We start from the raw sequence: 14585 nt of genomic DNA on the forward strand, positions 1-14585 counted from the left end.
ATAAAGACCATAACAGCATCTAATATCCATGAGATAACTTGTTCAACATTGAATGCATTTGCACGTGTGCGTGTCATCGTTCTGTAGAGCGCATGCAATTAATGACTCTGAATTTTATTTTAGACGATCCATGGACACAAGGGACCGATCACTGCAGTGGCCTTTGCTCCTGACGGACGATACCTTGCCACCTACTCCAACACCGACAGCCACATTTCTTTCTGGCAGGTAAGCGAAGATGCAACAGGGTCTTGAAGTACACAGATGATCTGCTTTTGCTAGGAAAGTCTTCCTGTTGAACCTGCCAGCCCTCTCTCCTTTTAACAAATACCAAGCATTTATTGCTTGCTAACTATGTGCCAGATGCTAGCATGCAGGGTAGACTGAGAAAACGTTTAGCAACCTGGAAAGGGTGGGGCTCTGCTGTCACAAAACTTTCCATCTGAGGGACAGGTAAATACGCAAGTAATTACAATACAGAGGGCAACCTGAGACTAGGTTGGGGAATGGCTTCACAGAGGAAGTGACATCTGAGCTGAGACAAGACGATGCTGAGGAAGTGCAGGGAGGAGTGGGTGTTCAGGGAGAGGAAGCAGGCGTCCGGGGGTCAGCAAGGGCATGGGATGTGAGGGCCTGGCCTAAAAGGAGCTGGGCAGGGGGACGCCATGTTCAGGCTGTTAATTTACACAGAGTGTTCAGACAACTTTAACAGGGCATCGGGCACATGGAAAAGGCAGCCTATGACCCATTTATAGTGTCTCATTTTTGTTTGCATTCTGAATTTCCCACATTACACTCTTCACTCCCAAACTATCAAAACATTTTAAAAACTCCGAGTGTCATTGACTGGCAGTTCATGAGAATGCCTGTGTTTGATTCTGATTAAAATTAAATTTAACTTTGAAAAACTAATATTTTCAATAGAACTTCTTTCAACCTCAGTGATTAATCTTTATCCCATCTTCTTTTTAATAACCTTACACCTGATGATTACAAAAAAAATAAACATTACCAACTACCCCCCCCAAAAAAAGTTAATTTAAAATTTTGTTGTTACCTTTACTTTCCTAGGATACAAGTATGTTTTATGAGACTCAGTTTATTGCCTTGAAAACTAAAAAAACCCAAAAGTTTAAACAAGACTTCAATACAGTTTGATAATTTTTTTTAAATCAGTAGCTAATCAAATGTAAAACAGATAGAATAAATTGCTTAGTTAACAACATTCTATTAAAATGTGCCAACTTCCAACTCTGCCACAGATTTTTTTCTAACTCTTCATCTAATTTAGTTTTCCAGTTTATTATCTCATTATCCTTTCTTCCATGATATATCTCGAGCATCTTAATTAGCTCATATTAAACTCTCTTCCTCAGAGATCTCACCCGGTCTTCATCTTTCCCGGCGGGTAACCACAGGACTCGTATTTTATACTATTGAAATCCCACAGCACATCCATTAGATGTCCACAAACTGGGCTCTTACAACAATGATTCTTGAAGAGTTTCCCTACCAACCGTTTTTTCTACTCATGCCTACACAGTGGTCTGTTACACCAACTGTACTTTGATACAAATTTTTCCTTATTTCCTGAGCTCTTGAAATCCCAGAGGAGTGTTTACTAAAGTTCCACTCATTCAGCGTATTTTCTAAGTGCGGGTACTGGCCTCTGCCTCAGAGATACAGGTCTGTGCTTTCAGGGAGCTGGTGTTCTGTCCACGTTTTCTTCTTTGGAATAAACAAACACAAATTTGTCCAACTTCACTTCCCCAGAAAACATAATTCCATATATAAAGGAATACCTCCAAAATTAGCCAGATTTGAAGCTTTTTCCAGTATTTTCTTGCATGTCTATGTAGTAAACCTTTTCCCCCTTATCACGATGTTCAAAGTTCTGTTTGGATATGTCCGTCCCTCGCTTGAGTACTTTTCTGTTTGGATATCAAAGTTTCCTCCGCCCCACTCATTGATGGAGTGACGGTCAGCACCCTCCTTTCCCTGGACATAAGAGGGCCCGTTAGGTGACGCCTTTTTGAGGTGCCTTTCCAGCTTCCCGTTCCCTACAGGCTCTGGCCACGGTCCCTGCCGAGGGCACTGAAACCAGTGTGTCTGTATGGGGGGCACTGTGAGCAGTATCCCCTGTCCCACACACTCGCCTACTGCAGGGGCACCTCATGCTGTCTGCACGTGTGGGTGTTCTGTGGACACAGCAACTTAGCCAGCACCCAAGTCTGTCCTGCTTCAAAACCCAATGTCAGTGTTTAAAATGCAGCCCATTTCTCACTGGCTGAAATTATACCCGACTCAATCTTGACATTTAAGTGGAAGACAGAAACATTTTTTCAGCCTTATCAAGAAAATACAATAAAACCTCTGCCAGAAGTATCGTGGGTTTTTATTTGAATTAAAAAGCGTCCAGAAAGCAGTGTTGGATCTACTACTGCTCTCCCCAGATGGGCTTTGCTGATTTGTTTAGATACATATTGTTTAGTTCTAATGATGTATGATAACACTTTTATATTATTCCAGTAAATGTACTATAATATATTTTGAAAATGTAATGAAGTCTTATTAATACAGAACCTTACGAAAGCTATGAGCTATTAAAACCTTTGCTGAGAAATGAGTGTTAATGAGAAATATTGGTTGGATAATTACTCAAGTGAGACTTAGTAAAAGGTTTGCGTGCAGCATTACTTACACTGAGAATTGCATTAAAACACTTCCTGTTTTGATGAATTACATCTGTATGTGTTTCTGTGTGTTCAGAAAATAATCTTCACAGAACTGGTTTTGGGAAGCATTCTTTTGAAAGGGAAGGGAAAAGCCAAAGTTACATTTTAGTTAGTTTACATACCCAGCTATTATTAAATGATATAATTTGACAATCTTTCAGTCCCTTTGACTCTCCGATACCATCTTTCTATAATTTGAATATTTCACTTCAGTGTTTCCATTAATATTTGATCAAGGGTAGTTTAGTAATGAAATAAAACCATAATTCTCTCACCTAAATTTTACCACTATCCTCCAACAAATAAGTACCCTCTTTTAGAAACGTTAATAATAAATTAGATGGATATTGGTTTCATTTGTTTTTATTTATTCCATCATACCATAGAATACTATTCAGCCATTTAAAAAGGATAATGTAAATCTAAAGTCACTAACATAAAAAGATTGCCCTTAACATTTTGTTGAATGAAAAAAGCAGATTGTGAAACTGTCTTTTAAGATGAGCCAGTTTATGTAAAATTTGTTAAACTAGCTTCTCTTTATGTGTATATATACTTGGAGGTCTGGAAAGTATTTACCAAAATGTAAGTAATTATCTCCGGGAAGAAGAGATTTCAGGGGATTTTTGCTTTCTTTTTTATACTTCTCTTCCTTATTTAAATTTTCCATGTTGAGTATTTATCTTTGTAATCAAGAAGAAATTTAATGCTACCAAATATTACAATTCCACGTATTTTTCATTCGTTCAAGTCTCAAATTGCCCTGACCTTAGCATAGTTTATAGCCAGTCACTCGACAAGAAAACATTAATATTGAGTAACAAAATGGTTGGTTCGTTGTTTTGGTGAGAGTTCTTTGAGCTTATCAGAAAAATTAATACTCACCTTTACCACTTCATATTCATCTCTCATTTGAAGAGGTCATAGGAAAAGAATGGCCTGAGATGCAACATATTACAGCTAAATGAAGGGCTGCACCATTCCAACTGTACACAACTGTAATAGTTGTATACCTTATGGAATTTGGCATAGTCCTGTTCCGAGGCAGGAAAGCTGTTTGACCCTACCAAAGGCGTTTATCAATTGACATATCAATCGTTTGAGGGATGGCTCAGCTTGTAAGGGGCACCGAGATATAATAATGGACTTTTAAAAAAAAAACTTTTCATCTATAGCATCCCAATAAGATATTCTCTCCCTGTCCCCCTTTAGCCCTCCACCCATTGCTTGTACGTGGCTAAATTTGAAGAGAAGAATTAAAAATAAGGAAATGTCTGAACATATTGGATACCCTTAGCATTTTAAGCCACCAGCAGAAATCAAGTTTCATACATATTTTCATAGAAAATCCATAAAGAATGAAAAATACTTTCTGGTTATTTATCAACTGAGAAATTAGATTTTTTTTAAAGGAACACTATGCCTGTTGATGCCAGTTAATTTTAACCAGCAATTTTCTGGTTCATTTGGGTATGGTCTATAAGAGGACTAAATTATTATGTACTGTTGCTTTTTGTACAAGTGAGAACTATCAAATCAAGCTCACCATCATTATTGATATTTAAACTATTTGGGAACCGCCAGAAAGCAATAAGGCATTGATTTTTCTCTTTTATGGAGTTTTTTGGAAAAGAAGGGAAGGAAAGGAGAAAAGGGAAAGGGAAGAAAGCAAGGGAAGAGGCTTTTGGAGGATGACAATAAGGAAACGCCCAGCTTTCAGTGTTAACTGAACAGCAACAGAAAGAGTTAATGATAACCATACATTTGGTTTTAAAATGTGACCTCGTACACTAGTGATTTTTTTCACCTCTGTGTTGTGTTCGGCACTATTATTAATGCAGTAAAATCAGTAACATTAGTCATCTTAAAAGGGTTATTACTCAAGATGATTTAAATTGTGAAAATGTCAGTGGAGCCTGCACGCATCCTGCTAGAGATGCCATGATTTACGCCCTCTGACACCATCCTGCTGCTGAGAAGGGCCAGAAAAAGGAATGGCTTATATTTTGCACTGATCCAAATGCAGAGCATGATATCAGCAATAACCCATCTTAAATGTCTGAGGATTTGCCAAGGTTTCATGTGTCAACCATTTATGTACATTGGATCATAATCTGCATGCTTCGACACAAATCCCCGGAATCTTGCACATTTAGCTGGAGGTTTTACTGCAGGAAAGAATTGGAAACAAAAATTAGTGCAAAGAAAAATACCACTTCTGAGGCCTCTTTCCTGATTTTCAGTATGCCCTCCAGGCGATTTGTAATACCGCAAAAGACATATATTGCAAAAATGTTAAGTAATATTTAGAGTCTGAAGGATTCGTCAGACTCAGTCACTCAGACACTGGTTCACAGAGATAACAGCCACTCAATATTTAGCGTTTTGACCTGAATGCACAGTTGCTCATAAGCCATAATTGCCATGTTATTTTCCACTTATGCAAATGGTTAAAAGAACTTAAATTTTAAATGAAATCCAGAAAAGCCACCACAAAGCAGAAATCACCAACTAATAAAAATGTATTGCCAATAAAGTGTTCAAGTATATCCCCCTTAGCATGGCAGCAAAACAGTGAGCCACAGACACCATTTTGAGTTGTGGTCAATTCTTGTTTTTCTCATCAAAGCAAACTAGAGCTTTCCAGAGACTCAATTTTTTAAAAAGCAGGAGAAGAGGGGATATGGAGATGAGGGCTAAATTTTGAGCTCTGCTCCAGTAAGTCCCGCTCTGTCCCAAGCTTGCCTTTGTGGACTCACCCTTCAGGGGATGCACTGTTTGTTGAAGCACAGAAAGGTCTGCAGTTTGAAATACCCGTGATTTCCAAATACTGTCTGATTGAACCATTCTATCCCATGAGCAGTTTAGCTCCCTTCTTAAAGATTGGACTTTTCCTGCTGCCAAGGTCTACCCACAAAGTAAACTTGCTCTGGACGTATGCGTTTCAAATACCCTGAAAGAAATCCCTTCAAGGTTAAGAATAAACTCTTAGATGAACGTGAACAAGCGTGGTAGAGGAGAAGTGAGCGGCAGTGTGTGTCACTTGAACCACTGTGTGGGAGGGAAAGGGAAGCGAGTCTTGACGTGACGCGTGTGCTCTCCTGTCCCTGTGTCCCACAGATGAACACGTCCCTGCTCGGGAGCATCGGCATGCTGAACTCGGCGCCTCAGCTGCGCTGTATCAAAACCTACCAGGTGCCCCCGGTGCAGCCCGCCTCGCCCGGCTCTCACAACGCCCTGCGCCTGGCCCGGCTCATCTGGACGTCCAACCGCAACGTCATCCTGATGGCCCACGACGGGAAGGAACACCGCTTCATGGTCTGATGCTGGCGTCTGCCGCCGTGCCTGCAGCTCAGGGCTTCCGTTCTCTAGGCAGACATCCCTCCCTCCTTCTGTATGCTGGGTCCTTCCTCAGTGCCTGCCCACACCAGTGTCACCCAGGGCACAGCCAGGTCTGTGTCACCCCTGCATGGTTCTGGGGGCAGACTCCCGCTCGTGCCACCTTCTGATTCAGAGGCATGCACACATCGCTCTGCAGGCTGTGGTGGCCCTCCTGTCACTAGGTCGTTTTTTCCCTGCCGCAGAGGGAGGGGAAGACGGCGGTCCCTGGGAACGCTCCTGTTGCTGGGTGCGCCAGAAGCCCGAAAATCAATAAACACTGTGATTGCACCCCCCAGCCCAGATCGGCCTTTTCCTCAAGCTAAACCCCATCTCTGAAGCACTGCTTGAGCCTGGTCATTTTGACAATTGGGTGTTGAGGTAATGTGCAGTCCTAATTGTTGAAATTATTTTTCTTTGGATTTCCTAAGACATGCTACTGTTTACCAAAAAGATTCTGTGTTTACATGGGTTTTTTTTTTCCTTCTGCCGATTGTTTAGGAAATCACTCAATCCAATTTCCTAGGGTTTCGCTACTAGCTTCTTTATTATCACCTAACCAAAAGGAGATGAACGAGAAAATATACAAAAAAAAAAATGTTTCGTTCCTCATGGAAAACACCGTTTCCCCAGACACCTGGCCTCCTAAAGTGCTCATATCCTGCTTAAGTGATAGTGTGTTTAGTAGCCTAAAATAAAAATCACCACTACTAATGATGTAGTTAATATGATTATCCCGCCGCTATAACTAATCTCTTAAATGGAGTTTTGTAATAAAGAACCAAGTTTGGAAGCATAACCTAGACCTACAAAGAGGACAGACACTATGTCTAGTGCTCCAGATCTTTTAAAGAAAGAGCTTACCCCATTCCTTCCAGAAACGTTACAGACCTGCAGTCCCCATGCATCTGACCTAATGTCATTTATCATGGAATAGTTACAATTCAGCCTTCAAACTACTACTAATTCATTAAAGAAAAACTAAGACAGCGCTTCTTTCAAACAAGCATCCTAGGAAATTAAGCATTCAGGAGTATATATATAAAAATGTGAGCGCTCCATCAGTCTGAGCAAACACTGAAATGAGAATGTTCATGACACTTGGAAGCTGGCTTTAACTTGGCTGCTTTCTTCTCGTGTCAAATTCTGCTGATTCTTGCTCATAGTAATGGGGGGAAAATCCATAAAATAATATTTTGTATGAATTGCTCCTTGCAAACCTTGATCTATAGATTGTTGGGGAGTTGGTTGGCTGGCTGGTTGTAGATGGGTTGGTTAGTTGGATAAAATGGTTTATTAATGCAAAAGCAGAAAATGATTTATGAAATTCAGAGAAAATATGTGACATTTACAGAGGAACCAAAATGATAATGGGAGCCTTTAATTTAAAAAACATAGATGTCAGAGTTTATGTAATATACAAAAGAGTAGGATCACAGTCTGGGAACAAATACACCTGTTATTCTATTGACACAGATTTTTGAAGAGTGTGTTAAGAAATTAAGACCACTAGCACGTCTTTCATGTTGATATGAAGTATGTTATTTCTATTGATGGCAAACCTTCATTATTCCTTGGTTGTAGACTTTGAGTGTTCTTTCAAAAGTGAATTTCTGCCACATGCATGTACATTGTATTTATAAAGATTATATATGTAGTTTCCAGGAAGAAACAAAGAACTACACAGTGTAGACTTTATTTGTTTGATGAACATACTATTGTGTTCGATGTAGATAGAGGAACCTGAGGTAAACAAAAGGTGCACTTGGTTTTTCCAGGGGGCTCCTGAGTCATCTCCATAACCCAGCGGTGTTTACTTTATGAACTTAAATGGGGATTAATTTATTCTAGACTGCACAGCTGTTTGGGAATGATGAGGTAGAAGTATACCTTAGGGATTTTTTTTAAAACAACATGTTCAGTGCATCTGGAGAAAGATGTGAGACCGGTAGGCAGGCCACCACCACACCTGCACGGATGGATGGCATGCACCGTGGAGAGTTAGAGCAAAGCAGCGAGGGCCTAGGCAACTGGCATAGGCCAGCCTGTTACGCAGCGTCTGCACAGACAGCCGAAATTATTGGCCAGTAGACTATTACAACTATAAAACTCTGGGGGTAGATGATACTTGATGGTTAGACAGATAGCTCTAACTGTTCAACTATAATAATATTTGCATTCTTGTTAACAAATCTTTCCTTGGTTATTTTGACAACCACAGTCCTAACGTCATCACATCCCTGATGGTAAACTTTGTATTGTCATCCCATGTACGCCTTTAGTGTTTTATTCATTTTCTTGGCACTGTTTTTGGACTTGTCCTTGTAAATGTAGAGACATATGTGGCTTCATTGATAACTTACAAGCAAAATATGACGTGACGTGACGTGACACCTGTATGAAAATGTAATGATTGAACTCACTGTGCACAGGAAGTGAATTAAAATGTCTGCCTCTCGAGACATTTCTTGATAATTCCACTTAATAGACTCTATATGTGCTGAATGTTCCTCTGTACATATGTGTGTGAAATAAAACTGAATTGTACTGAAGATTGTTTTTCCCATTAAAAACGTTGCCCACTCTTATTCTCAATTGAAATCCATATGCTCCCCCTCCCCCGCTTTGGTACCAAATTAAGCCTTCTGTTTCCATCTAATTATTCATTTCCCTGGAGCGCTAGCTTCAGGAAAGGCAAACTTGTTCACAAAGGACAGTAGGACAGTAAAGAAGGAAGTCCCTCTCCTATACTGCCAAAGTGAGAAAGCCAGAAAAACACTCCTACCAGAAACTCAACAGCGCCCCCTGTGGTTTGGGCAACGGAATTGCATACATGTTTTATCACTGTCCTAAGTTGTTACCAAGTAGACTGTTGTTAATTGTACCAAATTATATCTTGTCTGATTTGATGACATGAGTTGGCTGCCCCGGGATGGGAGGCTGGGCTGAGATCATTAAATTCATTTTATTTAATACTCAGTTTGGAGTTGAATTTGAATCCCTGAGGTAAAGGGCGTAATTGGTTTTTAGAAAAAGCACGAGTAACAAAATAGGTCATCATGGCTCACAGAGGGGTTATATGCATGAGTAGTGAATGTACTTCTTTAATTTTCAGATAAGACTAGAACATCTTGAGTCAATCATCGTGTAACAGTATAATTTTCTTTAAGAAATAGGTAAACATTAAAGGAGTTGACGGCAGCATCTTTGGCCCTATCTATTTAAACACCCAGTGTCCGTCCCAGAAATTGTGTTAACATCTCCTGATGACTTAAACGTATCCTTGGAGGGAAAACAGGGCAGTACCAGCTCTGTATGATTGGTGATCACATAAACTGATCAAATGTGGAAAGGGCATGACATTAATAGGAAGGCAGAGCCAAGCAGTGCTGGGTGAACTTTCACCTTTCACCCCTTCGGCTGACTGACAGAGCTGAGTGTGGAAGAAAATCAATACTTCGGAGCCAGGAGGGAAATATTTCCAACCTCTAACTAGAGAATGTATTTTGACAAGGCCAAGATAATCCAGGCTGCACAGGAGAAAGAGAAAAGAAGACTCATTTTTAAAAGCTTGACACTTCAAGGTGTTTTTGTACAATGGTTTCGAGATCGTCAATACATACAAATACCAAAGGTCAAAAAGAAAAGCCAGAAGAATTTCAAAAATTAGATGTTCAGTTCTTTCTGCTGTTTACAAAAAAAAAAAAAAACAAAAACCACAGAGAGGCTTGAGCTTATAATTGTCGTTTAAAGGAGCCGAGCCCACGAATGCGTGCTTTCCGGTTGTCATGCCCTCTTAAATCAAACCGGAAATTTTATGGAGGCAGCGCTATGTATAGGGAATGCCTAAAAAAGCGGTGGGATTTCTTGTGTTTGTTTTTTCTTGGTTCCTTTATTTTGTGCTAACATCTCAGAATCTTGGTTTTATGATTCGTTCTGATCCTGCTGTGATGGCAGACGCCCCTCACATTTGCCTAAGAAAGGAGTTCCTGTACCTTTGGAACCTGAATTGTTTCTAGTTTCCCAAGTCCTTTTAAGCAAATTATTTATGAAAGTATTCTAATTAGGGTTCTTCTGGAGTGAAAGGCTTATGCACCTCTAGGAAATAGATAAGCGATTCACTGCACTCTTACCAGCTAGATTAGATCCATTCATTCTGTCGACAGTTACCTCCATCAGAAGGATACAGATTCCTTTCTTTTCTACAGATAAGAAAGCAGTCAGAAGGTGCCCATACTTTCTGGCCAAGCACAGGAGGACAAAGGAACCCTGAGTACGCCAAGGATCTAAGATAACCCTCTGTCTTCTCATGGGCACGCATCATCAGGCTGGCCATAGACACATGCTAATTACATGATTAAAATAACAGCGAAAATATAGCCTTAATTTACCCGCTTTCTCATTAATATATTCCATTCTACTGTATTCTGAAAAGATAGATCTGGCTTGAGTGTTTTAGTTTTATCGCAAAAGGAGAACACAGCCAGCCAAAACTCCTCAATATTCTACGATTTCCCAGAGAAGACAGGAATCTAGCACATGCCTGATGTGTAGGTATCAAGTCATTGTTGAATCCATGAATCCAGGAGATTATGCCTGTAAAATTCTTGCAAGAGCAGTACTTTTGTAAGCAGTCAAGAAGTGGGAGCTAGTATTTTTAGTAGACATTTACACGTCCTCATTGGGTGTAGATAAACAAGATTGTAAATTACTTCTGTTCTTTGGAAAACTGTTGGATTTTTGCATTGTTGTGTTTTGATCTCTACTTAAACTCTAATAATGGGTCTACACATCTTACCCAATGGGGAGTCTCTGGTTCTACCGATATTCCCCAGGCTCTTCACCATGTTGCTATGTGTTGCTATCTTTTCACCAAAATTTATAGACACTGAGAAGATTCCAAAATAGATGGCAGTGGATGGGACTGGTTGATTATGGCTGTTGAATTTATGACTGATAGCTCAAGAAGATAGTTCACCACATTAAATCTAGGGTGTATGTTAGCATCAGGGACGCCTTTGACTTATTTGTATGAGTATCTTTCAAATATACAACTGTCAAGATTGAGCAGACCTTGGACAGAGTATTATAGAGTAGGTTTCATGGAACCACCAATGCAAAGGAAACTATGTGTAGGTCCTGTTGCCAATATCTTCTTGTTTTGACTAGTGTCAAAATGACTTGACACTTTGATTTGCCCAAATGTGAAATGTATTGTCTAAAACTTGCCCCATCCAGAGGATCTATAAGTTTTCATGAAAATGTATGAAAAAAATTTAAAGATGCGACAATGTAACACTTTTTTAAATTTTGTCTACAAGCATTTATTGAATCTCAGCATATGCCAAGCATATGTTCTATTTTCTTCCTGCTAATGAGGTCACAATCTAGCAAAGGACTGTAACCCTCTGGAATAAGTATTCAAAACCGAGATGAGCAAAGAGAACATATGGAGTGATTAATTATGATAGGATCGTGTCAAGTTAGGCTTCACAGAAAGGAAGCGTTTTGTCTGGGCCTTGAAGGATAAATAGAAATTAATTAGGTGGATGGAGGAGATGTTTTAAAATAGGAATTTATGGGAGTCGAACTGATGATGTAATCTGAATGGAAATAAACTACTTCAGACCTACAACCTGAGGGGCATTCCTGACAACCCAGGTAGCTCTTCACGGCAGCAACAGAAAACAGGACTCCTGGGGTGAAGTGAAGGCAAACCGCCCCCCCTCAAAAAAAAAGATTGAGCAAAACCCTAACAAAACTTTTCTCTGACTTTTCCTAGTTTTCCAGATTTCAATTCCTTTTTTTAAGAAGGTAATTTTTGCTTGAAAAACCAGTTATGCACCCTCCATGTCCTGTATTATAGTGCGTAGACAGCACGGTGTGTTGGACGCCTGCCATGAGCTCTGCTCAGATTTCCACTCCCCTAGCCCCTCCCCAGGGCTGAAGCATTTATTCCTCTGGCCATTGGAAGGATTGGTGTCTCCTAGCTCTGCGGAGTCCTTCCCTGGAGGTTGCTTCACAGCCAGAGAGCTGTCTAACCCACGGACATGCTCCCTCTCCTCAGGGAGGAGGTATAAAGGCCCAGCCCCAGAGCCATTTCAGATCAACTTTGGTGCATCCCAGCTCCAAACTCCCCTTGGGATTGACGAAGCCTTCACTGAACCGCATCACAGCTCAGCTTCTCCCTGTGCTCGGTCCTACTCCCTTCACTTTCCTACGGTGCTGATGCTGAGGACACTTTTCCGTAAACTTCCTGAATGCAGACTTCTGTCTCATAGGCCGCGTCCCCCAGAACCCAGACGATGGCACTTGGTACTAGGAGTGGTCCATGAAAACAGGATCTAAAATGAGATTCGGGAGCCGGGCCACCCACTGAGCTCCTGGCATTGAGGATCCTACCACTGGCGGTAGGTGATCTTGGGTAGCCTCTGGCATGCTGGGGCCAGGCAATTGGTAACTTTCCCTGATGCTAAACATTTGATGATGAACTTAGGATGGCATCCTGATGGAAGAGGATGCGCTGGAGGGTGCAACACGGCAGGTGTTTGAGAAGTAAGGGTAGATGGAGATTATAAGGACAATGGATTTGGATGGCTGTTGCTGGCCTCACTGGAAAAAGACAAAGAAAAGCTGAAGTGATTAATCACTAATTAAAGGCTAAATGTGAAAGCCAGAGCGAGTCCTTGGCGGCGTGTTAAGGAGAGCCTCGTCTCCTGCAGCCAAATATTAGCCAAGAGGATCAGGCCCCGGGCTTGTTTTGTGAAAAGAGCTCCAGGGGAGGCTGCAGTCTTAGCTCCAAAGGTCCCCCGAGACCAGGTACCGGGTGGTTGGCCGTTGAGTCTTCTTCAGGAATTGCCTGGGCTGAAAAGAGGCACTTTTCTCAAGGCCCCACCTTTGTCCTGAAGGCAGCTGCATCCAATGGCTGGTCAAGGGGGTACAGACTCAACCCACCTGACCTTCATTTGGGACATCTCTGCAGGTCCACCCCAACTTCTCCCTCGGCCCATTTTCTCTTCCCTCATGTAGGTGTTGACCCCAGGAACCCTTCTCAGTACACCTCCTTCCAGCAAATCTCAGTCTCAGAGGCTCTGTCCCAGAAAATGAACGCACCTGGGTTCAAATCTCACTCTGCCACTTATTAGCTAAATAACTCCTTGAGCCCCCATTACTTAAATCTCCTTGTGCCCCAGTTTACTCATCTGTGAAGTGGAATTAGTGATCATACGCACCTCATCGTCCTGTTATAAAAATTAAAATGGAAAGCATATATGTAGAGAACTTAAAATGGTATCTGTCACATAGTGACAAATATTCAATAAATCCTAACTCTTATTATCATTGTAAGGTATAAATATGAGATTCTTCAGGTCTTCTACTTCATTTCCTGCTGCTGTGTCACAGGCAAATATGCTTTTTCATTAATTCTTTTTCTGTGTTTTATTCCTTTCTTCAACCCAGATTAAAGGGCTCCCTTTTAAAAAGTGAGGCAGAAAGTAGAAGGGAACTGACATTTCTGAGTACTTCTTTTGTGCCAGACGCTATACTAGCTGCATTCATGATTCTGCTTAATTCTTAATCATCCAAAAAGCCATGAATTATTATCTCCCTTGCACAGACGAAAAAATTGCAGGTCACATAAGATGAATGGCCAAGATCACAGCTAATAAAAGGCATATCTAGTATTTAAATCCTAGACTGTGTTGTCAAGGCCCAGCCTTCTCTGTTCTTCCAGGGTTCCTCAAATGACAGGAGATGAGGGGCCAGAAATCAGGTGGCTGGCCACCCATCCATCCTCTTTTAGAAGCTGAAGGAAATGTGATTGAACAGAAAAGAGTTTGGGTTCATTTAAACCTTTAAAGCCATTTTTTTTTCCTTTGCGTTTATGGCCATTGTGCCCAATTTTAAAAAGACAGGAATTATGGTGATTCTCTGTTGGGAATAATAGGACTATTTTACCATGAAATGGTTGCATTAAAAGGTGTGAGCTTTCAAATGTGCTACATTCCATGGAGTGATTTGGTTAATACTCAGGAACCAGTGTTTTCCTTTATGAAATGGGTATCTTTGGGAAAATAGAATTTGATCTACAGAAATGGGCCCTCGTTTTGATTGGTTATTCGGTAGCATTTGGTGCTGCCAGCCAATCCCCCTTAACCTGCTCTCCCTGCCTTCCTGGGGCCACATCTTTCTAACCTCATCTCCTGGTTAGTTTTACTGGAATTTCTTCTTTCTTGGGATGCTCTTCTCCAGAGAGGCATGTTCTAACAAGTTGAGAATCACTGACATATATAAAACATACTCCAGAAACTTAACGAGTTTTAAAATGGAATAAAAAACTGAACTTTTAGGACACACCTCCCAGGTCACTTGAGTTCCCACCCAGACAGAGAATCATAAAACTTATTTACTCCACATGGCAGCATTGACCAAAGAGGACCCCCTGCCAAGACAGGGGCCACTCTCATCTGT

General features: G+C 40.9%; 1 protein-coding gene across 1 annotated transcript in view; it reads left to right on the plus strand.

Moving 5' to 3' along the window:
* WDR7 (WD repeat domain 7) overlaps window positions 1-8665 on the plus strand; it is a 320651-nt gene extending 311986 nt beyond the window's left edge. The window contains exons 26-27 of the mRNA XM_019640631.1: window positions 124-228; window positions 5856-8665. Of these exons, the coding sequence (XP_019496176.1) occupies window positions 124-228; window positions 5856-5859 (109 nt within the window). The 3' untranslated portion in view covers window positions 5860-8665. The remainder of the gene's footprint in view (window positions 1-123; window positions 229-5855) is intronic.
* Window positions 8666-14585: the final 5920 nt, after the last annotated feature.

Source organism: Hipposideros armiger, unplaced genomic scaffold (assembly GCF_001890085.2).
Source record: "Hipposideros armiger isolate ML-2016 unplaced genomic scaffold, ASM189008v1 scaffold_52, whole genome shotgun sequence".
NCBI classification, from domain to species: domain Eukaryota; kingdom Metazoa; phylum Chordata; class Mammalia; order Chiroptera; family Hipposideridae; genus Hipposideros; species Hipposideros armiger.